At 47.7% G+C, this 27,983-nt stretch overlaps 2 protein-coding genes across 3 annotated transcripts in view; one reads left to right on the top strand and one right to left on the bottom strand.

Annotated features, from left to right (window-relative positions):
• b3galt1b (UDP-Gal:betaGlcNAc beta 1,3-galactosyltransferase, polypeptide 1b) overlaps positions 1-2,612 on the top strand; it is a 37,602-nt gene extending 34,990 nt beyond the window's left edge. For both annotated transcript variants that reach the window (XM_047047365.1, XM_047047366.1), the window contains exon 2: positions 107-2,612. In XM_047047365.1, the coding sequence (XP_046903321.1) occupies positions 352-1,338 (987 nt within the window). In that variant the 5' untranslated portion in view covers positions 107-351 and the 3' untranslated portion in view covers positions 1,339-2,612. The remainder of the gene's footprint in view (positions 1-106) is intronic.
• A 1,842-nt stretch (positions 2,613-4,454) lies between these two features.
• Positions 4,455-27,705, bottom strand: stk39 (serine threonine kinase 39). The gene is made up of 18 exons (XM_047047719.1): positions 27,557-27,705; positions 25,577-25,689; positions 25,192-25,300; positions 24,541-24,679; positions 24,177-24,232; positions 23,789-23,898; positions 23,071-23,172; positions 22,571-22,704; positions 21,492-21,540; positions 21,191-21,256; positions 17,699-17,821; positions 16,437-16,466; positions 15,915-15,971; positions 14,987-15,048; positions 8,660-8,712; positions 8,422-8,490; positions 8,163-8,227; positions 4,455-4,654 (listed from the first exon to the last, which is right to left on the bottom strand). The coding sequence occupies exons 1-18, from the start codon at positions 27,660-27,662 to the stop codon at positions 4,580-4,582; spliced, it is 1,518 nt and encodes a 505-aa protein (XP_046903675.1). The 5' UTR covers positions 27,663-27,705; the 3' UTR covers positions 4,455-4,579.
• Positions 27,706-27,983: the final 278 nt, after the last annotated feature.

Below are 27,983 nucleotides of genomic sequence, written 5' to 3'. Positions count from 1 at the left end.
TTATTTAATGCCTTCCATTCTCCCCTTCAGAAGATGGATGTTCTCTCTGGTCCTACGGTGTGTATCCACGTTTGGGTGTTATTAAATCACCTTTCTCTCTTTGCAGATGTAAATGGAGAAGTTGAAGTTCCAAGAGGAAGATTTGGAGATCTTTGCAGTTTCAAATCGGTTTCGCATTAATAGGCAAAGAACAGAACAACATTGTTTCTCGCTAAAGCGATCCATTACTGTCAATTCATGTCAAAGTGCACGTCGGAGCAGCATAATGCTGCCCTGCGGGGGGAAACACTGCTAATGGAAAGTAAGCTGTTAAAGATTCAATGCATTAAAAACACAGCCTAATGCAGCAGAATGCCTTCAAAAGTCTCGTGCTTGTACCTGTTGACAGTCGTTTGCTGGGCAAGCGCTCTCTGGTACCTGAGTATCTCCCGGCCCACATCGTCCTACATTGGGCAGCTGTCTGTGCCCATACGAAAGGCCGCAAAGCCCCTCAAGAACACCACCTTCAGCAACATCCGCACACGGCCCCTCAATCCGCACAGCTTTGAGTTCGTCATCAACGAGCCCAAGAAATGTGAGACCAACACCCCCTTCCTGGTGATTCTCATCAGCACCACCCACAAGGAGTTCGACGCCCGCCAGGCCATCCGGGAGACGTGGGGCGACGAGAGCACGTTCAGCGACGTGCGCATCGTCACCCTCTTCCTCCTGGGCCGCAACACCGACCCGGTCCTCAACCAGATGGTGGAGCAGGAGAGCCAGATCTTCCACGACATCGTGGTGGAGGACTTCATCGACTCCTACCACAACCTGACCCTCAAGACCCTGATGGGCATGCGCTGGGTGTCCACCTTCTGCTCCAAGGCCCAGTACGTCCTGAAGACGGACAGCGACATCTTCGTCAACATGGACAACCTGATCTTCAAGCTGCTGAAGCCCACCACTAAGCCCAGGAGGAGGTACTTCACGGGCTACGTCATCAACGGAGGGCCTATCAGGGACATGCGCAGCAAGTGGTACATGCCCAGAGACCTGTACCCCGAGAGTAAGTACCCCCCGTTCTGCTCGGGGACGGGGTACGTGTTCTCCGCAGACGTGGCCGAGCTCATCTACAAGACCTCCCTGCACACCAGACTGCTCCACCTGGAGGACGTGTACGTGGGGCTGTGCCTGCGCAAGCTGGGGGTCCACCCCTACCAGAACAGCGGCTTCAACCACTGGAAGATGGCCTACAGCCTGTGCAGGTACCGCAGGGTCGTTACTGTCCACCAGATCTCACCTGAGGAGATGCATCGCATCTGGAACGACATGACCAGCAAAAAACACCTCAGATGCTAGCAGCGTGCGAGGTCCTGGTACACTCGTGTTCTCTCCCTCCCTTCCTCTCTCCATTTCTGTTTTTCTTGTTTGCCTTCTCTGTCAGACTGGTACTCTAGCAGAGCTACAAGGAATTGTAAAACAGCAAGACTTTCAGCCAATCTTAATGAGTCTTTAACAACTAGATGTTGATACTGCTGTATTTAGGCCCATCGTTTCATAGGGATATGCTGACAGTGAGTTGTTTCCTTGCTGTTCATGTGTGCACGAGGCTTGTAAAGTGCATGTTCTCATTGAGACAAACAATACCATGATGTTGTTACTGGTCATTTTGTAACTTGTGGTCCAGAAGTCGAAATAGAACATCTACACTGTAAAGTTCATTTTTGTAAAGTAACATTTTCAAACAAAACAAATAATTGAGTCATTTTTCTGCCATTTGTTGGTTTTGGAGAGGCTGCACTATCTGAGGGAACAGGCCTCCTTTATGTGGATTTAACGGATTTAAAAACATGCTACAACATAACAATGGAATCTGAAATCTACAGACGTTAAACCATGCGGGTGGTTATTTTAAGTTGTTTTCATTTGAAGATTAACCTGTTTCTATGGAGATTTTCTGCGCCTGTAAAAGTAAAGTGGTTCACACAGACAGATCTTCAGAATTCAGTTTATTTGAATTCTGAAGATCTTAATGTAAATTTGCCTGGATCTATTTGTCGTTAATGCAACTGTCTCTTTTTTTCTGGAAAGTGACAACCTTAATTATTTTATTTTGCGTTTTGGATATAAATTGTTTCAGTCTTGACATTATTTTTTAATAGCTTGAAATAATGAAAGTTCATCATGCTTCCTGTTTCTCATCAGACTGGCAACTATTCTATGACTGTATGCTGTGAATACAGAGAGCTGTGTCAGTTTATTATGTAACACCACTAAGGATCAACCAATTTAACAATGTTGTGCAAGTGATAATGTACATTGTAACTATTTACATTCCTAAGTGAATGTTTCATCGTCTGTGTTTTGCATATCAGAACCTTATTGAAGCACTACTAGTGAATTAACAGGAAACTATGATTTTTTCGAGAGTATGAAAGGCTTTTGTAGCCACATTTTCATTTTTCAGTGTTTTTTATTTGATTCTAGAATTATAAGCTATTGTGACATTTGACTGTGAACGCATTAAGCCCTATCCTGAAAGGGATTGTTGTGATATATATTGTATGTTTTTTTATATTAAAAAAATACATACTTGAATAATTAAACATAATCAAAGGCCTTGGGCTTTTTTTTTTTTATCTCGTAATGTATTCATTTACTGTCTGAACGTAACCATAGGGATATGATGGGATGCTTTTTAATAAACGTGTTGGAAGTTACAAGTAACAAACAACCTAACTCAGAAAAGTGGACATCAGATTGTACCCGTTTGTGAACTAAATACTGCTCTTTGCAGTTCAACAGAAATCAACACATCAAATGTTTTTCAGTTTCACAATAAGCAGTGACATATTGTACTACCTTCAAACCTGGTATTTATTTATTATATTTATTATGACAGAAAAATATACACATTATTATATGTACTAGCATACATATATACAATATGTACACATATATATATATATATGAATATACACATGTATATATATAAATATACACACACACACACTTGGAACATTTTAATAATAGCAGTTCTTTATTAGTTGCTCCTCTGCAGAAATGTGAAATCAGCGAATTACAGAAAGGGGAAGGATAATATGCGGAAATGGTACACATACTGTACATAGAAAACACAATAATTTACTTCTTAAAATAAATCATTTCGTACAAGTAAATTTACCACTTCAATACTTTAAAAAATAATTTAGAGCTACTCAACTTGTTTGAACAAACAAATGGCTCGTCAACCTTTCAATAGTTGCCTTTTGGTTTCATGTGCAGGTGCATTGCTATACAATACAATTCTGAGATTATTATTTGATTTGGTGGGGGAAAAAAAGTTGTAGTGCAGTTAAGCCTGTGAACATTTACAGGTTATCCAGTAAATTTTGCTCTTTTTTGTTACGCATCAATCAAAGCATTTTACAGGATTACGGATTGATTTATGGTTCACATGTCCTTGTCTGGTGACGAGCATACAGGTTGAACTGTCATTACAATTCCTAAAGTGGGTCTCCAGGGCGAAGCATTGGTTTGTCAGATGCATATACTTAACCCCAAAGTGCATTGTAGCTTGTCTTTATAGGATGACTATTGACTTGAGAGGAAAATACAACCAAAGTATCATTGCTTTGTTTTGATGTTTGTGAAATGGGTTCAACACAAACATAAACAAGTTCTGTTTGTTGAAGGTCTCACTCGTTACCTAAGTTCTTAGGCACAGATAGATGAACAAGGCACCTAGAGCATATTGAAGTATCAACACTGTGGTCTGAATAAGCAGCTGATTACACACGGCAGATTCTAGGTCCCTTTTCCGCTGCACATTCACTGAAAACGGCTCCCTTCGTTTCACTGGCTAACACACCTATACACAGTACAGTTCCTTCGCTGTTTATACATTAATGATCTCATCAGGAAAATGTTCAGTGTGCTTTTTCCCATAAATAAAATACAATTTACATTCGGAATGAGGAGGACATTACACACCTACAGATAACCTTCCATATTCTAATGAGTGGGTCTGTCAAGCAAGGTGGGGAGAATCTCATCTTTTTGACCACCATGGATACAGTTGGAGTGGAACACAAATACAAAGGCATTCTCATTTGAATAAATAATAGAGCTTTGCTGAAAGCAGAAGGAACAAGATTCATTTTTTTAAATAAACAACAAGAGTAATCCTAAGACACTTTTAAATAACCAGCTATAACCAGCTATAACCAGCTAAAACCAGCTATAACCAGTTATAACCACCTATAACCAGCTATAACTCGCTATAACCACCTGAGAGCATCGTTAGTTCCACGGTCTGGGGAGTGTGCCTGGCGGTGGAATGTGGTGAGAGGGTGGGGGGGGAGATGGCAGGAGGAGGCTCAAGGGGTGGAGGTGTGTGTGTGGGGGGGGGGGGGGGGAGGGAGGGGGAGGGGGAGGGAGGGGGGATGCCTGGCATTAGGACAAGTGAGGGGGGATGGCAAGTGTGTGAGGGGGGATGGCAAGTGTGTGCGTGGGGGGAGGGTGGGGGGGGGTTCGAAGGTGTTCCTCAGTCTGTCTCCTCACCTGCTACTGTGCGTACGGCCGGCCCTGAGCAGGACCATCAACACACACTCAGCTGGGCGAACCCCATCAGCTTCACCTCGTCTGGGATCTCCGTGTCGTCACACCCGGATACCTGTCCCAGAGGAGCACAGTCACGCATACAGGACCCACATGACGACATGCTGCCAGACCTAAGGCTCTATGTCGCTCTGGATAAAAGTGACCGCTACATGAAAAATTATGAAGGTACATGAACGTGACACATTAGTGACATACTCAAAAACGTCCAACTGAGTTTTACGTGCTCTGAACACAAAGTAACAACCAGGATGAGAGTATAGATCCAACCCTCTTAAAGAGCTAAGCCTCTGTTCCCAGATTCATATTGTTTTGTACATTTTAGTCATAAATCCTGATGACACACAGAACTTGAAACAAGACATAAAAAAGTGTGCCCTTTAGGAAAAAGCATATTAGGAGCACTCAATTACAGCCCTTTCAGAGATTTACAAATTAAAACATTTATGGTTAGAGTTCCATTACATGTTTTCCATTCCGTACAGCCTACAGCAAGTGCTGGACAACAATATCATTCATTAATTTCAGTGTTTCCCACACATAGACTAATTTGTGGCGGTGCGCCACAGAATCAACACCGGCCGCCACACATTGCGTTTCGTAAAACATTTTTTTTTTATCGCTATTTAGGTAAAAACACGCAGCGTATTCGTTCAGCTGCATTTCCTTTCCCTGCTCTCCCTCCGTCTCTTTCACGCACGCGTCTTTCTCACACACACAGTCACTACGTCAGCACACGTTAGCAACGATGCATACGCCGTTCTAGTGAGACCGACAGCTACATCAGCGAGCCTTCAGCATTAGTGCCGTAGCTAAAGGTCTAGGAAAGTTGAGGCTACTTTTCGCTAGGTACCGACGGACATGTCTTAATCGAAAGTTCCCCTTCGTTCTTTTGGTGAGAAGTTTCAAGAGCTAGCTCCTTACCCGGCGTCATGGAGCTGACCTGTTAAATAGTTATTTAGCACCCTGTACTATACTTAGTATACTTAGTCCGTATTGCTGTGACAGAATCCTGTATCTTGACAAACACATTAATGAGGATTGTAATTAAGCATACAGTGATGTCACAGACGACTCCAAACAGGCAGTGATGTCACAGAAAACTCCAAACAAGTAGTGATGTCACAGACGACTCCAAACAGGCAGTGATGTCACAGACGACTCCAAACAGCAGCTGACGTCTCATGCTGAATAAGACTCATGCTCAAAGTCTTTAACGTTCAACCAATCAAGCCAATGTATTAAAAAAATAACACATTGATCATTAAGACGGGAGTCAGGTGGCTGAGCGGTTAGGGAATTGGGCTAGTAATCAGAATCGGGCTAGTAATCAGAAGGGTGCCGGATCGATTCCCGGCCGTGCGAAATGACGTTGTGTCCTTGGGCAAGGCACTTCACCCTACTTGTCTCGGGGGGAATGTCCCTGTACTTACTATAAGTCGCTCTGGATAAGAGTGTCTGCTAAATGGGTCAATGTAAATGTAAGACCCGGGGTCCCCAAACTAAGGCCCGTGGGCCGAATATAGCCCCGCCCACACATTAGGACAGGCCCTCTGATCAATGCCAGAGATATTTTAGTAATTTATTTTTTTATAAAAATAATTTAAAACAAATGTAGCATAATGCATAATGTATTAAATACATTGAAAATCATAATATCTCCACAATAATATTGGTAGTCACTCTGGCCCATGTCATTACCGACCCGGCCCCACATTAAAGAAAGGAGAAATTATCTGGCCCTCTCAGAAAAAAGTTTGGGGACCCTTGATTAAGACTCTCCTTGATAAAGAGAACCCATAACTCCAAATCCTCAAAACAAAAAAACTAGACAGTCTAAGACTAAATGCCAGTTTTATTGAACTGACAGTTTTACCATCCAGGGAGCGCCTTCTCCTGCTAAATTTGAAACTAATTACAATGCTGCCATGTCCCCACAGGAGGCCTTATTACAGGCAACACACATTCAGATTGGTTTGACTGGCCCCCGAGCCAATCGATATCTCTTTTTCACTTGGCTATCCCCCCACTGTAAGTGCTAAAGCGTGACTCCATGGCCACATGTCTGCCAGACTAGTCATTTACAGCTGATGGGGACTAGGGATAGGGATAGGGATAGGGCAGGCCTGGGGCAGGGGCTAGGGGAGGCCTGGGGCAGGGCCTGGGGCAGGGCCTGGGGCAGGGCCTGGGGCAGGGGCTGGGGCAGGGGCTGGGGCAGGGGCTGGGGCAGGGGCTAGGGCTGGGGCTGGGGCTGGGGCAGGGGCTGGGGCAGGGGCTAGGGCTGGGCCTGGGGCAGGGGCTAGGGCTGGGGCTAGGGCAGGCGTCTGTAGCACAGCGAGGCACCAAAGAGAAGCTGGAATGACTGAATGACTGAATGACAGGGTCCATATTTAATATTTATCAGGCACCTCAGAGTAGGTCTGCTGATAGGACGTGAGAAATCAGGAAATACTGTAAATAAATACAGGCCGTGGTCTCTGTCTCAGGGGGCCAGTATGACCTCCTACCTACCGGACCATAAAACCTCTCCAGCAGCCCCACTAGGATCAATCCTCACGGCAAAAGAAGCTATGAATTGTTCTCCAAGGGCAGATAATTATTCTCCCCGTCTAGATATGAGTGGACTGCAGTCATCATTCTCATTTCAGCCACACCGGAACGTTTAACAGCTCTTCAGATTTTATACTGCCCGGTGCATGAAGGGTGTCAACCAATAGAAATGGTCCGTACATTCACCAGGGATGGTTGCCGGATGGACGGAGGCTAGCTAGACCGTTCTGTTCCTGTATTAACCACACTGCAGCAGGCCTTCTCTCCAGAGACAGCTCCAGCAGCAACAAGCACCAGCTGTTAAGAAGACTAACATGGCAGAGAGGGCCGACGGGGAGGGCCTGTGACCCCCACACACATGTTGATTACCTCCCCCACACTTTCCACACGCCAAAGGCCACAAAGACGTATCCCTAACATTACCCAACATCCTCGGGGATCCACACTAATTACTTTCCCAACTCTATTTCGGCGGATTGTTCGCATTCTTCCCCATGACGACGATCGATGACAGAGCGGGGGGCTTCAGAGGGGGGGGCTTCAGAGGGGGGGGCTTCAGAGGGGGGGGGCTTCAGAGGGGGGCCCTGAAGGTGGATTAGGAACGCCACCTGTCAGCGGAACCGTCAAGCAGAGACAGTAACCCCCAAGCTGACACACCTGTCATGTGACTTGTCATGTGACCTGTCATGTGACCTGTCATGTGACCTGTCACGGACACCTGGAGGTCACGCTGGCCACAACGGCTCCTTTCGAGGCCAAACTCCTAAATGAACTTGCACAAATATTTTTCATAACATGGCTGCAAAAACATTCATGATCCTGATATACAGTATCCCTATTTATATTTTGCTGCGCACACTAGCAGTGCGTTCCATTTTACAACCCAGTGCATCTACAGTATGTGGCGTCAAATAGCAATAATATGTTGAACTGATAAACTCTGAACTCTCTCTTCATTTAGGTGGCTATCTTGAGACGTGAGGTGCTGCAGTATTAATCATCCAGACACTCACCAGTCGAAAGGTCAACACTTTGTAGGTCGCTGGGTCGTCTACAATCTTCTGAAGGTTAGCAGCAACTGCAACATCATACAGAGGCCCAGTTGACAGCGTTGCACGGTAGGCGCTTTCAATCACCACACGGCAAATCAACACATGAATATGACGTGGGCTGATTTGACAGTTGTCACGGACTCAATGAGTGATGCGATCCTTTCAGGAGGCATACGGTACGCTTGTGCACTTAGGGCATACGGTACGCTTGTGCACTTACCAACGACGACGTCCAGGCCGTTGACGAGTCCAGCTGAGACCAGCTCCTGGGAGACGCCGTCAGCAGTGTCTGTGGAGCACAGCGTAGGCACACACACAGGAAGACAGCAGACAGTTAGCTAGCATACCCAGTTGGCTGTCCAACCTTTAGACCCCTAAGCCCAGATGTAACCCCTTCACCACAATCCAATATCAGGTGATGGATGAGAAGACAGCCTCGTTCCTGGGGGACGCCTCACCTCTTCCTGGAGTAAACTCAAACCGGATGTCGTTCAGCTCCTTCCTCAGGTTCCTGGCGGGAGAGAAGAGGTGGTAAGTAGAAGCAATCTCTCCCTCATCGCGTGACCGTGGCTCTATTTAAACTGCACAGGAAGAAACAGGAAGCTTGATGTATACAAAGAACGTTCTAGAAACCTGCACTTAGTTCAACCCACCTGACCCCCCTTCCCCATAAACACATAATTTGGAAAGATCTGTAATGAAACGGCGAATGAATGTATGTAGGAAAGGTAGCCGGGCTCATTCGTAGTCGAGGCAGTTTGACCCTGATAGAAAAAGACCACTTGCCTTTCTGTCAGGCTTCCCGAAGCGTGTGTTATTTTGTTGTTGTGGTAGAAATGACCCTGGCCTCGGGTAGCAATAGAGAAAGCATAAATTGGAGTCCAGATCAATTGGCATCGGCCATAGGGGTAGTGGCGGAGTGGTCGACCACTTTGCTAAGAACATGTGTCTTTGTGCACCTTGCCAGCCTGACAGCCAGGGTAGCAATGGCCAGCACACAGCTCTACACTCTGACAGGAAGACACCAGGATCAGCACACTGCCGCACACACTGGGATTACATGTCAACCCTGCGCTACGTCAGCAGATGCTGGTCTGCATGGTATCACTGCTCTGTGGACTAAGCTCAGACACAACCACCTAATCCCAGACTATCAAGATTATGTTCATGTAGAAAATGTTTTGATCCAAGGTGAAATACAGGGAGGATTTGAACCTTTGACCTCTTGATCTTCAGACAAATGTGCTATACCCAACCCAGATTGTATACATTCTATGTAGTATACATGTAAGTGTTTGTCAAATCCTGAAGTGATGCAAAACCCAGTATCACAGACCTGATTTCTTATGATACAAACAAACTCCTGCACGAAACACTTCTGCAAAAGTACAACGTTCTTAATCTTCGCAAAGCCCAGGTTTTCATTCTAAAGAGATTGTGTTCCAGTTCCAGTGAATGAAAAATGTCCTTACATACATGACATACAGTGTCAGTGCTGAGCTACAATTACATGACATTGGGCGGGAAACCGCTTCAACACTTGCTAAGCGGGTTTCCAAGTACAATAACGACTGACAGACATGAGGGGCGTGAAGGTTCACTCATCGTCTGGGAGGGACAAGCAGCAGTGGGGCGGGGCTGGCTCAAACTGGATGAACCCATCCAAAGACAACGTGTTAAGGACATGTTTGAGTCATTTTGCCTTTCAATGGAACAGGCGAATATGACGGTGCCATCTGCCCACAAGTGCTCCTGGAGGGTGTCACACCTGTCCCAGAGGCACTCTGCTGTAGAGCGAAGACGCTCTCGCATTTCCCCATCGTCGCAGTTACCTCACAGCGGAAACCAGGCGGACACCTTTTCCTCAGGAGAGAGCATTTGACGGCGAACCCCGGCGTTGATGAGCATGGAGGATCTCCTCGCAGAACAGAATCCTGCACAGATTCTTCTTCTTCTTCTGGAATCTACTTACTAAAATGTACTTAGTTGGTGTTTTGGTAAACCATCTGTGATGCCTTAACAACCCCCCACCCCTGTATACACACATTTGAACATTTAGCAGACGTTCTTATCCAGAGCGACTTACAGTAAGACACACACACACACACACACACACACACACACTGGCAGACTGACTGACAGGCACAACAGCTTAATAAGGAAGGAGTGGACCACGTCATCACAGTTAGAAACCCCATGGAGCTGAGGGGTAGGAGTGGATTAATTTGGTTTGTAATTAAGCGGTATAAATCCCATCCATGTTAGCGGTCGTGCAACACGCTGAGCCATATTTCAGATGAGACGAGGGTGCAAGGAAGAAGCTTCCCACATCTGCCAGGGCTGGTTTAGTTCCTACAGTTGGACAGGAAGGTGTGTGTGTGTGTGTGGGGGGGGTGATTGTACCACATCCACTGACTGGCTGGGAATCAAACATTCATGTTTAATTCCTGCAGATTTCTACATCCGAACCGTAAGAAAAAGGGGGGTGGAGTTAGCGTCGGGCAGATGGGCGTGGGTTGCCTGATCTCTCCATCTTATCCGCTGTTGAACAGAAACACATGTTGTTGAGGCAGAGGAGACAGCCTGCGTGTCAGAGGGCTGCTAGGCCGAACCACACGTCTCTCTCTGCCCGCTTAGTCCTGCTCAGCTCGACAGATCTGGACCAGATGCCAGGAGAGCTGTCTAGTTACTTACTGCATGGTGGGAGTGGGACAGATTGTGGAGGACCATTTGGGCGTTCGGAAGTTTTGGGGTGGGAAGCTAGTTTGTTTCCATCGAATAATGACTTTTCTAGAAGCTGACTTTGATCACCGTTTCAGTAAAGCTGGTTTCCTAACACACAATTTTCTCCAAAGGTCACTGCCTCAGGATCTTTCATGTTCCAGGTGATGGCTGTGTCCACTGCCATTGCAAGGTGAGTGGAGAACGTGTATTTTCCCTGGTCAGGTCGAGGAGGCGTGATGGAACCCAGGACTGAAGGAAGGAGCTCGTCCAGAAGGGCGGATCTCTGCCGCAGCGCATGACAGATATGTCATCATCACGCCCGGCATCCTATGACTCCATCAGCCACTGTTTGCCTTCCCAAACACATCAGACTCCCAGGCTACAGGCCATCAGAGAGGCTGTTGACAGAACCCCGTGTTGACCAGAGAGGTTATTAGTGTCGCTCGGTCCAGCGCTGGACCCCCCCCCGAGGGCAGGTCGGCCACACAGTCTAAGGACTAGACAAACAGATCACTGACCAGGGAAGCACATCACAGGCATGTTCTAAATCCTTTGCTGTATTGACAGGGAGGTAATTTCTCCACACACACCAACAAACACAATCAATACAAATGTGGGCTGAGTCCAGGGGTTGGACAGTTGAAAGGGACCCTGCCTTCAGAGCCTCAGACTTGAAAAGACAAGCATGAACAAGCAAGCTGGGAGGGTTAGGGAAAGAGCTCCAGTAATTACTTTAGGTTAAACCGTGTAGTCCAATTAACACCGATTAATTTGCCGTACTCGTACAAAACACCCTCGACTGTAAACACACTGACAGTTGAAATGGGATTTAGAAAGTCATGTGTCACATTATTTGTCACATTGTAATGTATGTAGTGTCATACAACCATGAGTCGGCATGGGTAGAGCACAAACTGTAACTGTTTTGCTCAGTCATCCTGTCCTGTCCTGTCCTCCTGTCCTGTCCTCCTGTCCTGTCCTGTCCTGTCCCTCCCTAACATACGACCAGGAGCAGATCATGGTCAGTGACGGTGTCATCCCCAAATGCTTCCGAGGGATTCCTGTATTTCTGATGCACTGCGGAAAAATACATTTTCAACCCATTGCCCCCCCCCCCCCCCCCCCCGCTTGGTCTAACACTTCCATCACAAGGCGCCTCTCCACAGGACACGACCGATGGGATCCTAATGCCAAGAATCGGACTGTAAACATCCTTTACGCCCTCATCTGTTCAGAGGGAACAACTATTAATTGATAGAATTATGTTCTCTCGAATGCAACTGTGTTTTCCCAATATGCTTTCATTATTTCCCCTAACTGACAGACAAACGAATCACTTGCCTAAGTGCTTCTACTTGATTGTACCGGGGAGCTCCATAAGACATTTAGAAACATGCTTTTCCCTGGAGCTCGTCTTGCTTTGCCTCCAGTATGTGAGGCCTCATCTAGGATAGCCACTTCCCTGGTGTTCCTTCCCTCCAGTCTCCCTATCTGTCTTCTGTTCAGCTTAGCCTTAATCCAGTTGTCCTGCTCTCACTAAAGGGGCTGCCCTCTCCTCTGACAAGCCATACTTAAACTTGCCCTCACAGCTCAATAGCCATACTTAGACACATGTCTAAACCGGAACATCCTCTGTACCCCATCCCTCGCGGCCCACACACACACACACACACCACCAGTGGTTCAGCCGCTGGCTGACGTGGTGGTGAAGACCCCTCTCCTAGTACAGCTCCACTCTGCATCTCTGACTGAGGCTGCAACACTGCCCTGTTCAACACAACCTGCAGGCACTTTCAAACCTGTTGATGGACTGATACTGTGATCCTCAAGTCTACGGCTCCTGAGTTCCAGCACATATCCTGGAAGAAATATTGTACCACGTCTCTTATAGAAGTCAATACAATCCAAACTGTGTCCAAAACCAAGGAGCAGTGTCTTGCTCCGAGTCCTGTCAGAGCTCAGCTCAAACCACCAGGGATGATGTGAAAACACTCCCTCGGTGAGAACCGCCTTTGATGTGGAGGTGTGTGATAACCAGAAGGGGTTTGAAATGATGTTTCCTCCTCAGACACACTGTAGTGGGAGGACCTCTGCAGGGACAGAGACCAAGGCTGGCCCGAGCTCAAGTGAAGCGCAACATTAACCCCCACTGCGCCCGAACACAACTGACTCATCGTACATCGCGAGCATAAAACGAGAGAGCAAAACGGCCACGGTGACGACAGTTACGACAGCAGGAGAAATCCTGTCAGGGTTCGAGTAATTGCAGCCCTCCAGAAGCCAGCCTATCTGGCTGCCAGTTGGCTGTGTTTGTCAGAGGTGGGGGGGACGGGGGGCGCCGCACTGGGAGGGCCCCCTTCAGACTGTTATCTCATCGACCCAGAGCCTCATCGCCCCCCAACACTGGATTCAGCTCATCGGGGAGCATGAGGCAGACTTTCAAACGTCCAGAAATACTCCTATTGTCTGCAAAGCAGCCTGCATCCTCAGAGTTGTGTGCGTGAGGGTTAGTGTGCATGCATGTGTGTGTATGCGTAAAGGTTTGTGTGTGTGTCGTGTCGGTGTGCGCGTGTGTATGCGCGATAAGTCATCCACAGTTTTGCATATATTTCCCCTAGAATATCCTGCTTAAACATTGTGTTTTAAATCTGCTTCCACTTTGCTGAGGGGGAAGTAAAACGGATCTAAATTCAAAACCATAAATATAAACTGACTTCCTCCTGAGTTATGGGTGTGAAGCCCCCACACCACCCTAGCCCCCAGCCCCGGTCTCCCCAGCCCCGGTCTCCCCAGCCCCGGTCTCTCCAGCCCTGCTCTCTCCAGCCCTGCTCTCTCCAGCTCTGGTCGCCCCAGCCCCTGTCTCCCAAACCCTGGTCTCTCCAGCTCTGGTCTCCCCAGTCCTGGTCTCTCCAGCCCTGGTCTCTCCAGCTCTGGTCTCCCCAGCCCCGGTCTCTCCAGCCCTGCTCTCCCCAGCCCTGGTATCCCCAGCCCTGCTCTCTCCAGCTCTGGTCTCCCCAGCCCTGGTCTCCCCAGCCCCTGTCTCCCAAACCCTGGTCTCTCCAGCTCTGGTCTCCCCAGCCCTGGTCTCTCCAGCCCTGCTCTATCCAGCCCTGGTCTCCCCAGCCCTGCTCTCTCCAGCCCTGGTCTCCCCAGCCCTGGTCTCCCCAGCCCTGCTCTCTCCAGCTCTGCTCTCTCCAGCCCTGCTCTCCCCAGCCCTGCTCTCTCCAACCCTGCTCTCTCCAGCCCTGCTCTCTCCAACCCTGCTCTCTCCAGCCCTGCTCTCTCTAGCCCTGCTCTCTCCAGCCCCGGTCTTCCCAGCCCTGCTCTCTCCAGCTCTGCTCTCTCCAGCCCCGGTATCCCCAGCCCTGCTCTCTCCAGCCCCGGTCTCTCCAGCCCCGGTCTCTCCAGCCCTGCTCTCTCCAGCCCTGCTCTCTCCAGCCCTGCTCTCTCCAGCCACGGTCTCTCTAGCCCCGGTCTCCCCAGCCCTGCTCTCCCCAGCCCTGCTCTCTCCAGCCCTGCTCCTGGATAGCTCCAGTCCTGCAGGCTGTTGCTGGAACCCTGTAGCAGCTAATCTGATTCTGCTTGTTAACTGGCTAATCATTAGAATGGGTTGAGCTAAATGAGGATAGTAGCAAGAAGTAGGCTCGCCCAGGAATAGGACTGGACTATAAATACTGTGTTGATTCGGAGGTTACTTCAAGTCAGCCTTACCTTGCCACATACAAATAGCCAGTGACAAACGGGCTGAGTGCTGGCAGGGAGAGACCAGAGCTAGTTAGATGAGGACAGCTTCCCCGAGCTAATTCCTTCCCAGAGAAAGAAAACCCAATCAGTTGGAACAGAGGAACAGAGGCCTGGTGACTCAGTGCAGGAGACCCCTCCCCCAGACACAACCTCCCTGATTAGGACCAACAGATCCTCAGCCTAGCAAGATCATCTCTTTAGGACTTCTGAGATCATTAGGTCTATTCACAGCACTGACTGAATGCCGATGTAGCCGTAGCGTGCGGAGCCAGGGATAGAGAGGTGAGGAGGGGGGCTCCCCTGGGAGCGGCGCTCACCTCAGCCTCAGGACCATGTTCACGGCACCTTGGACGTAGGACGCGTTCTCAAACGGCTGAACCTGCGGGCGGAAGAATCCGGAAAGGTTGTTGATCTATCGTTAGAGCACCACAGTGGAGGACAAAGACAAACATCTCATTGAGAGTCATGGCTTGGGGATGGGCGGTGAAGGATTGGCGAGGGAAGAAACGATTTGGAAGGCAGAATCTCCTACAGTTCCACAATGCATCTGTCGGTTCCATAAGTATATGTATAAACGATGTTAGGGAGTCAGGTGGCTGAGCGGTTAAGGCATCGGGCTAGTAATCTGAAGGTTGCGAGTTCGATTCCCGGCCGGTGCACATGACGTTGTGTCCTTGGGCAAGGCACTTCACCCTACTTGCCTCGGGGAGAATGTCCCTGTACTTAGTGTAAGTCGCTCTGGATAAGAGCGTCTGCTAAATGACTAAATGTAAATGTAATGCATAGCACCTCCCCCTCAGGAATGAGTTTCGTCGGCTGAAGCGCGACGAGAGCACTCTAGAGCCGTGGCACTCATGGCCTTCGTTCTTGTCGCCCACAGGGGGTGCACCTCAAAATACTTTGGCTCATTTTCCAAACGACAACAGCCTGTGAGAGAAGGGAGCCAGTGCTTTTCTAAGACTGGAGGCTGCCGCGGTCGGCCAGATAGCCTTTCACTCAGAGTTATCACGCCTGAGAGGGTCGCTCCAGGAGACTGACATTCTCTCACTCACACACACACACTCTCATACATTCATACACTCACACACACACACTCTCATACATACACTCACGCACACACATGCACACACACACACTCATACATAAATACACACAGAAACACACACCCAGTCATACACAGACGCACACAGTCACACACAGGGTCTCTGAATCATGACAAATCAGTGGTGCTGGTGATCCTCTCACCTGGGGATGCTGAATTGAAAGTCCTTCAATAGGAACACTGTTGGCATTCTCCTCATTCTGCAGTGCAAAGTGAGAAGCAGACAGTCAAGCTGGAAGCAGTCCTGTTTAACGTCCTTGATCTGTCGTCTCACCAGCAAACAGCGGGTGGAATAAACCTGGCTCGATATTAAATCATTGCTCATCTCAATACGAAACGTCAATGGAAAGCAATCAAAAGTTTGAAAATGTCTTGTTTGTGTGTTAGCACACCAACAGATGCAGGGAAGGTCGATAATAGAACCTGCATGAATGTGGAACACTGAGGGGTTATGCTGTGGACTATGATCCGATTTTTCTTAGATTTATTAATTCCATTAATACCCACCAACCATTTCAATGAATAATCATGAATGGAACAATTTAAGCCTCTCATTTGTTCAAGTTTACACATTCATGAGAACTGTCACCTCAGCACTGCTACCCAGTGTGGCTTGGCTGCAATCATGTCGTGGTTTGAACAACCAATAGAGCGGCAGGACTTACGTCTTGGATCTCTTCTCTGACCCTGCGGGACTGGAGGGGAATATCAAACACAGACAAAGATCACATTCTTTGTTAAAACAATATATTGTTATTAGTTTAACCAGCCCAGTGTTTTGATTTGATTTGATATAGCCCTTTGCTGAGGAAATGTGACAGACATACAGCACTGTAGCCTGTTTAAGGCCACAGAAAAAGCTTACTTCAACAGAACATCACTAACTGCTTTTGATTTGTCACCCCTTCCTCTGTGTAACGTGGCCCCCTGTGTGACACACTGGTGTTAGGACACCATATCAAAGAGCCTTTTGATCTCCGAACCTGAAGGCCTGCCCACAGCCCCCACACAGCCTCCAAACAGCCTCCACATAGCCTCCAAACAGCCTCCAAGCAGCCTCCATGCAGCCTCCACACAGCCTCCATGCAGCCTCCACCCAGCCTCCACGCAGCCCCCAAACAGCCCCCACCCCCACAAGCTACCTCACCCACCCGCTCCACGGCTTCCTCCCAGAAACCCAGTAAGACGCTCCCTCAGGTGCAGGCAGAGAGGGACAGGAGGAAGGAGAGGACAGGAGGGAAGGAACAGCCTAGCCTTGACACTGCATTTTACACTAGCAATCTTTCTATCAGTGCTATTCCTCAGCAATACCTACCTACTTTATTTTACCTAATAAAAAAAGTGTCAACAAATCATAGCAAACTTAAACATTTCAAAGTACAGTCCTTAAATTGCTTTATGTTGAGTATTTGATATCTGGTATTCTCATATTATTAACAGAAGTAAATCGTTTTAGTATGTAGTTCATAAACAAACACTTGATGATAATTAAATGGACGTAAAATAAATTGTTACCCAGTAGGGTCTATGACTTACTTCTAACCTTTTCTGCAGCTGAGATTATTCTGGAGGGCCTACCTACCCTGCCCTGGAGGGTGTACCTACCCTGCCCTGGAGGGTGTACCTACCCTGCCCTGGAGGGTGTACCTTCCCTGCCCTGGAGGGTGTACCTACCCTGCCCTGGAGGGTGTACCTTCCCTGCCCTGGAGGGTGTACCTACCCTGCCCTGGAGGGTGTACCTACCCTGCCCTGGAGGGTGTACCTACCCTGCCCTGGAGGGTGTACCTTCCCTGCCCTGGAGGGTGTACCTACCCTGCCCTGGAGGGTGTACCTACCCTGCCCTGGAGGGTGTACCTACCCTGCCCTGGAGGGTGTACCTACCCTGCCCTGGAGGGTGTACCTACCCTGCCCTGGAGGGTGTACCTACCCTGCCCTGGTTCACAGCAGCCTTGCCCTCCTCGCTCCCCTCGTCCAGCTCGTCGTCACTCCATTCCCAGTCCCCATCTTCCGTCTTGTGGAGATGACCGCTGGAGCCAGGAACTCTCCTGACCTGGGGAGGAGGAGCACAGCCATGCACACACGTCACCACCCAGCATAGGCCCATCTCCACCAGCAGCAGCTCACACTACTGCAGAGCAGCTCACACTCTAGTCTACTGTCAGGACCTGAGACAGGCTGAAACTCCTGCAGAAGCAAGTGGCTAGGCAGCACTGCTATCTTGGGACTGCGATTGTTCCCAGAGAAGCTTATTTGAACAGAGGATTAAACCAAGGCTTCAGAAAAGACCCCAAATGTGCAAACACAAACACACAAAGAAAAACATAAAACGCTGTGAAGTGCAGGCTCTGGGGCCTCTACAAGGGACTGCGCACAACATCTAGACCAAGGCTGAGTCAAAGAACCTGTACCCTTCTGACGGCATCAAGCTCTCTCTCCCAATCTGACACAGACACCACAGTCCACCAGCCGCTCTGCTTTGACTCCTTGAGCAAGACAAGAAAACATCAGTCCACTTTAATCAGCTCACATACACACACAAACACTTACACCAATTCACAGCTACATCCAAATAATCCATACAGTATGAACATCTATTCATTTCACTTGTTTGATGGAGGGTCACTGGCACTGCTTAAACATGGAGATAAAATCATCAAGGCAATGGCATTCAGTACAGCGCTATACTGTCAGAATACCAGACACACGTGTGTGTCAGAGAAACTGGCACACAGACACACCAGTCCAGAGCAGGCAGAACAACATTGATGTTCCAGATCGATATCTCTGTCATCTGTGTACTAGCCTGGCAAATCAAGTCTGTTGGTTCAATATCAATCACCTTCTATCTGCCAACTTTCCATTGCGTGAACCGTCAGAGACTGCAGCCCAGCACCCTCCGTATCAGCCGTGTCATATCTAATCTGTGATCGGATCAATAACGATGGACGCTCTGCCAGCGAGGTGATCAGATACACACCATGCCTGCCCCCTGCTGGTGATCAGATACACACCATGCCTGCCCCCTGCTGGTGATCAGATACACACCATGCCTGCCCCCTGCTGGTGATCAGATACACACCATGCCTGCCCCCTGCTGGCAGAGAACCAATCCTGCGACACTTTAAATCTTAGAACTTAGAGCTTTATCCTTCTTCCGCAGGACGATAAGGGATGAACAATGCTATTGAAGGTGTGCATGGTCCGGTCAGCTGATGCCTGACCTCCATAATAAATGCTCTAGAATGTGATCTGGCAAACATTGTTTCGTAGCCTCCACATTTTTTAGCTGCAGCCGGGTATGCGCCAAGCCTACATTTAATGTTCCCCTGAGCAGAGAGATGAGGTCTGGAGGGGAGAGACACTGAAGGAGGAAGGGGGGACGAGAGGGGGTGAGAGAGAGAGAGAGAGAGAGAGAGGGGGGGGGGGGGTGGTGGTGACAGAGATTGGGAGAGGGGAATAAGGGGGAGGACAGGAAAGTGAGGGAGGTGGGGGGGGAGGGAGGGGAGGGAGGGAGGGGGGATGCAGAGGGGGTGAAATGGGTTGAGAGGGTGCACTGGAGCAGAGAGTCCAGGGGAGGGGGAGGGGGAGAGGCTGATGGGACTCCTGATGCAGACAGGTCACAGCGTCCTGAGATGACAGAGTTTCTGCTCCAGAGCCTGTGTCTGCAGGCCAGGGCTCCGGGCTGAGGGGCTGAGGGGCTCTGGGCTGATGATGTGGATGACTCCCCAGGTCAGAGCGACCCTCAAACACAACAGCAAGCCTCTAAGGGGACACCACTCGTCTGACTCTGTGGTGCAACTCACCTGCAACACCAGCGCAATCAGGTGACACACACAAACACACACACCAGCGCAATCAGATGACACACACACACACCAGCGCAATCAGGTGACACACACACACACACCAGCGCAATCAGGTGACACACACACACACCAATACTGTGGCAGTGTATTGCTGAGAGTCCTGCTCCAGTGTCTGTGTTCTGTCTGGTCATCTGAGCTGACGGAAGGACTGGACATGGAGAAGATCATCTGCTCTACCCAGAAACACGAGGCGCTTTCAAAGGCTATTATATTATGATATGATTATACTTCAATTTCAAGAAAAGATTTGGCTATTTTTCACAAAGGTGTGTGCGTTCAGTCCTGTGAGAGTCGCTAACCATCATCACCTGACTCACACCCGCAACTCGATTCACTCTGATGACTCTGGATCATGGTGACTTCGGCCTGACATGGCTGTCATTTTGACATGTCACAGTTCTTCCCCGTGTCTTCCATTAGTTCCCGGCTGTGAGGGAATATCCATCAACTCATCCATCCTTTTATCCATGCATCCATCCATCCCTTCATGCATCAATCTATTCATCTCTCTCCATTTGTCCATTTGTCCATTTGCTATCTATCAATACACCCATCCAGTGCATCAAACCATCCATCCATCTCTCCATCCATCAATGCATCAACCTATCCATAATCCACACATCCATCCATCTGGCAATAGGTTCAATTTCCTCTCTCTCTGGTTGGTGCATGAGCCTGTATCAAGGTAGTCAAGTGGACTGAATTCTGCCCTCAGACTGGGACTGTGGACTGAATGCTGCCCTCAGACTGGGACTGTGGACTGAATGCTGCCCTCAGACTGGGACTGTGGACTGAATGCTGCCCTCAGACTGGGACTGTGGACTGAATGCTGCCCTCAGACTGGGACTGTGGACTGAATGCTGCCCTCAGACTGGGACTGTGGACTGAATGCTGCCCTCAGACTGGGACTGTGGACTGAATGCTGCCCTCAGACTGGGACTGTGGACTGAATGCTGCCCTCAGACTGGGACTGTGGACTGAATGCTGCCCTCAGACTGGGACTGTGGACTGAATGCTGCCCTCAGACTGGGACTGTGGACTGAATGCTGCCCTCAGACTGGGACTGTGGACTGAATGCTGCCCTCAGACTGGGACTGTGGACTGAATGCTGCCCTCAGACTGGGACTGTGGACTGAATGCTGCCCTCAGACTGGGACTGTGGACTGAATGCTGCCCTCAGACTGGGACTGTGGACTGAATGTGCACCTCTGTTATCTAACCATTCCCATCTCATCTCATGAGTTTGTGGTCTGCCACTGCAAAGAGGCACCTCAGAGACCACTGTATGCATGAACGATCAGAACATCCCTTCTGCATGACTGGCATTTTACAGCATTGGTCCATATCTGCAGGCAGCCATTACAACAGCTTGATCTAAAAACAAGCAATGTGTTAAACATAAGTATATTCTGTTGACTGTACATTCCCCCCTCTGGGGCAGAAAGCACGGTCAAGCCCGAAGCCATTTGCTGAACTTTTCGCATAATGTTTAGTCAATATCCTGGCTGTGGTGATAATGAGGGTTGTGAGCTGGGCGCTCATTCAGGCTTTACCTTCTTCGCTCTCTGGGCGATCTTGGGAGCTTGACACAACAGCTTTTCGATCAGATATTCTCTGTTCTGCAAAAGACAAAAATCCAAACACACATTAGAAAGATGTTATGAACGCAGACTCAAGAGGTCATGAATTACTGAAGCTATCAACACACCAAGACTACAGAACATCACTGAAGCTATAAACACACCAAGAATACAGAACATCACTGAAGCTATAAACACACCAAGACTACAGAACATCACTGAAGCTATCAACACACCAAGACAACAGATTCCACGTGGGGTCAAAATATCGTACCTTGGCCTTTTGGAAGAATTTACATTTCAGAAGTTCTGCTGCTGTCGGCCTAAAAAACAAAAACAGACTTATTACAGGGACACCAGGATCTTTAATCACCTGCCCTCTACACCCAGACAGCTGTATCCAGGAGACAAGGCCTGTAGACCCAGACAGCTGTATCCAGGAGACAAGGCCTCTACACCCAGACAGCTGTATCCAGGAGACAATGCCTCTACACCCAGACAGCTGTATCCAGGAGACAAGGCCTCTACACCCAGACAGCTGTATCCAGGACACAAGGCCTCTACACCCAGACAGCTGTATCCAGGAGGAAAGGCCTCTACACCCAGACAGCTGTATCCAGGAGACAAGGCCTCTACACCCAGACAGCTGTATCCAGGAGGAAAGGCCTCTACACCCAGACAGCTGTATCCAGGAGACAAGGCCTCTACACCCAGACAGCTGTATCCAGGAGACAAGGCCTCTACACCCAGACAGCTGTATCCAGGAGACAAGGCCTCTACACCCAGACAGCTGTATCCAGGAGACAAGGCCTCTACACCCAGACAGCAGTATCCAGGAGACAAGGCCTCTACACCCAGACAGCTGTATCCAGGAGACAAGGCCTCTACACCCAGACAGCTGTATCCAGGAGACAAGGCCTCTACACCCAGACAGCTGTATCCAGGAGACAAGGCCTGTACACCCAGACAGCTGTATCCAGGAGACAAGGCCTCTACACCCAGACAGCTGTATCCAGGAGACAAGGCCTCTACACCCAGACAGCTGTATCCAGGAGACAAGGCCTCTACACCCAGACAGCTGTATCCAGGAGACAAGGCCTCTACACCCAGACAGCTGTATCCAGGAGACAAGGCCTCTACACCCAGACAGCTGTATCCAGGAGACAAGGCCTCTACACCCAGACAGCTGTATCCAGGAGACAAGGCCTCTACACCCAGACAGCTGTATCCAGGAGACAAGGCCTCTACACCCAGACAGCTGTATCCAGGAGACAAGGCCTCTACACCCAGACAGCTGTATCCAGGAGACAAGGCCTCTACACCCAGACAGCTGTATCCAGGAGAGAAGCACACCTCTTTGCAGGCTCCTTCTGAAGGCACAGCGTTATCAGCTTCCTAAAGGATTTGCCGTATTTCTTCAGCAGCTCTTTGTCTTCCACGCCGGTGTCTAAAGTGGGAGGGTCGTTCTGTAGGGTGAGCATTAGGACCTGGGAGCGAGGAGAGGGAGGGGGCAGACAGTTCAATGTTGCATCCACATATAACTTTTTCTATATTGCTCTTTTTTTTTTTTACATTCTACTATTGCTTTTTATTTTTTTGCTCATTTTACTGCTTGTGTTTGGTCGTTTTTTCCCCACTATGTAGCTGTCACTAGCCATGTCACAAGAATGTCACCGTCCAGAATGAACCTGTGTTGTCCTGCGCACATGACTATAAATCTTTGCCTTTTACTTTGAATACCGTGACCACAACACTCCCAACTAGCATGCTAACTCCTACAACTTGTGGTTATAGTATGCAAGTATGCAGTAGGGAACAGTGCACCTTCCATAACTAGTGAAGTCTGTACTCACTTTCATGGGAGGGTAACGGTGGTAGGGGGCGGAGCCGGTGGCCAGCTCGATAGCTGTGATGCCAAAGCTCCAAACGTCTGCTTTGAAGTCGTAGCCTCGTACCTAGGAACAGTGTTCGATGGATTGGCTTTCATATTAAAGTTGTCAACACTTGACATGAAGTTTGAATGCACTACAATGTAACTACATGGCAATAGCTACCAAAACAACATTGTAGTTTCAAAGTAACTGCCATGTCATCACACTTCATTTTACTGGGGCGGTACAAGTTATAACATAGTAACTGACACTTAGTAAGGAGGTTGCTGGGCTTTCCAGGGGTGAGCGGATGCTAACATTGATCTGGTTTTGGTACAACAAGTCTGACTCCCCTTTCCCACGGCCACTTACCCCTTACATACTTCCCTCATAAAGTGCATTCTAACCCTTTTGACTTAATCTTACCATTTAATTAAAATGTTGAGCCTTTTTCGGCTTTATTTATAGAAACAGTTTGAGAAACAGGAAATCAGAGGGAGAGACTGGAGCATGTGCAGGAATTTGCGGGCCTGAACCTGGGCCCCTGTGTTCGGGCCTGAACCTTAGTGGAAGGCAGTCTTGCCCGCTGAGATGCACCTCCAGTAACGCTTTGTCGTTACATGGTAGTTTATTTAATCTTAATGTCAAATGTTGATTAAAAGTTCATGTGGGTGCTCCATTCAGCCCAGATTAGTCTCACCTGCTCCATCACCTCCGGAGCCATCCAGCATGGCGTGCCCACAAACGTCTTGCGAACTTTGTTCCTGGTCATGTCTCCTCCGGTAGCCAGAAAGGCGCTCACCCCAAAGTCTTCGGAAATATTAAATAAAAACGTTTGGTTGCATAGTAAAGAAGTTTGGTAGCTATGTTGGTATCAGTATTGTTATTTTCAATCCCCATATTTGAAAATAAAAGTTTGTGTTATTAGAAAACAATATAACAAAAATATGATGTATCTAAGATGTTATCACATTTTATGTATCTTGCCAATATTACTATATCAGGTTTGAGAGGTTATTACAGATAATAATAATCACTTTATTTTGCAAATATTAGAGACACATTGAGAGTAATCTCAAGGCACACACCTGCAATCTGAACAGAACCATCCTCTCCTAACAGAATGTTCCCAGCTTTCACATCCCTAAGGACAGACAGCAAACCACCAGGGTCACGCACACTATCTAAATGGAGCAGCATTGATTGCATGCGTGTGAATGAGGTTTCACCCATTTGCTATTTAGTCCACTGCCCAAAGGCTTGCTCGTATTCTAGAAATCAATGACCTTGACACAAACAGGAAGTTGAAAGAATGCCATTTCTGTGCTGAAAGTGGACGGCAGTGTTACAATTTCCTTTGAGGGATGACTTTGAATGGATGGTCCATAAAGTACACAGAATGTTGGGTCTTTTGTGCTGCTGATGACACGGCACGTTCTAACAGCTGCTTACCTGTGGATCTGCCCGTTTCGGTGCAGGTAATCCAGCCCTTCCAGAACCTCTTTTAAGATGGTGGCAATTAGGATCTCATCTAACACCCCGTTTTTGTGCTCTTCTTTGCTGGTGTGCTTAATTATATCCAGCATGGATCCTGAACAGAAACACACACAGGATGTCAGCATGTGGCAATTAGGATCTCATCTAACACCCCGTTTTTGTGCTCTTCTTTGCTGGTGTGCTTAATTATATCCAGCATGGATCCTGAACAGAAACACACACAGGATGTCAGCATGTGGCAATTAGGATCTCATCTAACACCCCGTTTTTGTGCTCTTCTTTGCTGGTGTGCTTAATTATATCCAGCATGGATCCTGAACAGAAACACACACAGGATGTCAGCATTCAGATCAGCCCCTTAGCACTGATCCATATCCCCTGTTCCTTTCAGGGTTTCATATCCTGGTAACACCAACACTAGACTGCTTGGAGATTACACTTTAATACGAGTGTGGATTGTGTGATATGTGAACTTGATTGTTGCTACATCACTTGCAACACTTACCCCAAGGTCACAATTTAATATGTATTCGTACATTAAATAAACATGTGCTTTTTCTATCACCGGAGACCGTTTTTGCTCATATCCTGTCTGAGAAAGCTCACCTCCACTCAAGAGCTTCATGACCAGCCAGAGTTCATCCTTCACCACAAACGAGGTGTAGTAGGTGACCACGTTAGGATGGTGGCACTGGCTCATTGCCTGGATCTCTTTCTGGAAGAGCAGGAAGTTCACAGAACATCCACAAACAAAAGCTTTGACAACCATTTTAACAGAAGTTGACTTATCAGTCATTCACATTTTCATTTTTGTATGTGTTAATTGAGAATTGTGCTGTACCTACTGTTAGAAAAGAAATAATCAAAATGGAAAACACTATATGATTTAATAACAACTACTTGATAGGATAAAACAACCGTCTTGCACACAAGAGAATGCAGAAAAGGGGCAGAAAGGGAGGAGAGAGGCTGTATTGAGTGGAGTTCTCACCAGCAGCTCATCCATGCTGGTCTGGCATTTCTCCAGGTTGATCCTCTTGATGGCCACGCGCTCCTGTCTGGGACTGCAGAGAGCAGCCTGGACTACGGCTGTGGCCCCGCTGCCTGCACACACACACACGTACACAGGCACGCAGACACGGCAATTAGAAAACAAGCCAGGAGAAGACGTAGAATAGAGTATCAACACACGCTGCAGTCTCACATACATGTTACTGTGCTCTTCATGTGTGCATTCAGGTCATTCATACATGTTACTGTGCTCTTCGTGTGTGCATTCAGGTCTTTTAGTGATTGTTAGTGTGACAGTTCAGTGACGTAACCGAGGTGAAAGTATTTTTCACCAAAAAACATGAAACGTCTAACAGTGTATCGCACCACAGTGGTAGCAAAGTGAGTGAGGTGAGTTTGATAGAAACTAGGGTATGGTAAGCAATGAACACTTATTCCCACTAACGAGCTGTGATATGGGACACACGGTACACACGATGACAACTGCTGGTGACAGATAAGGAGCGGAACACAGGCGATCTGGCTGCTGAACAGTTGATTCTGAACACGGAGCAGGTGACGGCCCCCACAGGCCCATGCCTTCTCCTGGCCCTTATCAGGGCTGATATGGTTTGAGCTGTCAGCTCATCCACATGCAAACCCAAAAGCGTATCTCAGAATACGTCAAATGTTATCTTCCTGTTGTTAATAATGTTTTCCTTTAGCAGACGCTTTTATCCACAGGGACGTACAGTAAGGGGGGGGGGGGGGGGGGGGTGAACCTGTGACCTCTTAATCTGCAGTGAAATGCTCTAACCACTGAGCTATATATCCTCCATGAGTTATGACCTCCTCCGCTATATTACAGTTCCATTCTCATAATGAGCAAACGTGTTTACTTACTCATTCGAACCCCCTACTTAGGTGAAAATAAGCTTTTAATTTGAGAAATCATGACAATCAATGTGTTTATTCATGAGCTTGAATGACAGCCATTGTTGTCTGAGGGGAGTGTGTGCTGGGAGTGGGAGTGGACACAATGACCAGTGAGCACCCTGTTTTGGTGAACTCATACACAAATAGTCAGATACAAAACTTTGAGGGGTGGAACTCTTGAGTTTAGAATACAATAAAATGACTGACATGTTCTTTTTTTTTTACCTAAACATGGAAAAGTATGTCCATAGTTCCACTTTTTTTTTTAATGATGTACATGTTTAAATATAAAGTCAGTTATCAGACAATAGTGTGTCTGTCAATATCAATACAACTGTAGAGTGCACAATGCACAAACAAATACTTAAAAAATCGATTAGAAAATAAGCATAATCCTCTAATAAGGATACGTATGAAACCCAAATGAAAATAACGAGCAAATTAAATAAAGTAGGCTTATACTAATCTGATAAAATATGGAATATTATATTTCCTGTGTGTAACAATGGCTCCTCTGTGTACTTCAGGATGACATGCAATTCAATACCTTCTCCTGGTCTAGAGAAAAATACCATGCCCTTGCTGGGTGGTTTGTGATTCCGTGCATGACTGAGACATTAGCCTACCTGCGATTTCCAATTCCCATCCTTGACTGATCATGAGGTTTTGTTGTTACATAGCGGCCTGCTTCTATGTGATTTCAGCCTATAACTGGACACGTGCCTTAAAAAACATCGCTCGTCATAGAAGAAACCCCTGCATTCGTGCATTAAAATAACATCTAACGAAATTGACATTTCCACCCACATGTTACAGGACTTAACAATAACCATAATCTAATTGGTCATATATTTTTATGATGAAATATAGCCAACTCTCTACTAAAACCATAATAGTCTACAGTAAGATCCGCATAGCAAAGCATAGAACGCTGTTGAATATGAAAACGCCGGTAGGCCCTCGTCGTCATTAAGGACTGATGGTCGGCAGAACCACACAAAATATAACATATTTAGTCAGAATATGTTTAAGTTAAAGTACTAACCTATGACTTCCTGCAACTCGTACGACTCCCTGGTAATTGGCCAGCTCGTTGTCAGCAGTGGTTGCGGATTTTGGACAGCAGCCGGAGATTCGCCTTGCTCCGCCATGATGCTGCCGCTGCCGAGCTACTTAGCGACCTCACACTGTAAAATTTCCCCTCACCTCCTGACTACAGAAGTGTCAGCTGCCGCTGCAGGGAATCACTACGCCCCGTGATGAAATACCCGGAAAATAGCGGATCCTCTGAGTAATTTTCACATCTCCACGTCTCCGCATAGTTTTCATCAACCGCGTGCGATTAAACATGTACCATAATAAACATGCGATTCTCGTCCTTTTTTTTTCGTGTGCTGCTGTAGACTATTAGCTATTGGCTGTGCTGTATTTATTGCATCCACTTATAAGTAAGTTACTATGCATTAAAACAT

The sequence above is a fragment of the Hypomesus transpacificus genome, chromosome 23 (assembly GCF_021917145.1).
Source record: "Hypomesus transpacificus isolate Combined female chromosome 23, fHypTra1, whole genome shotgun sequence".
NCBI classification, from domain to species: domain Eukaryota; kingdom Metazoa; phylum Chordata; class Actinopteri; order Osmeriformes; family Osmeridae; genus Hypomesus; species Hypomesus transpacificus.
This window is presented reverse-complemented; position numbering and strand designations above follow the sequence as displayed.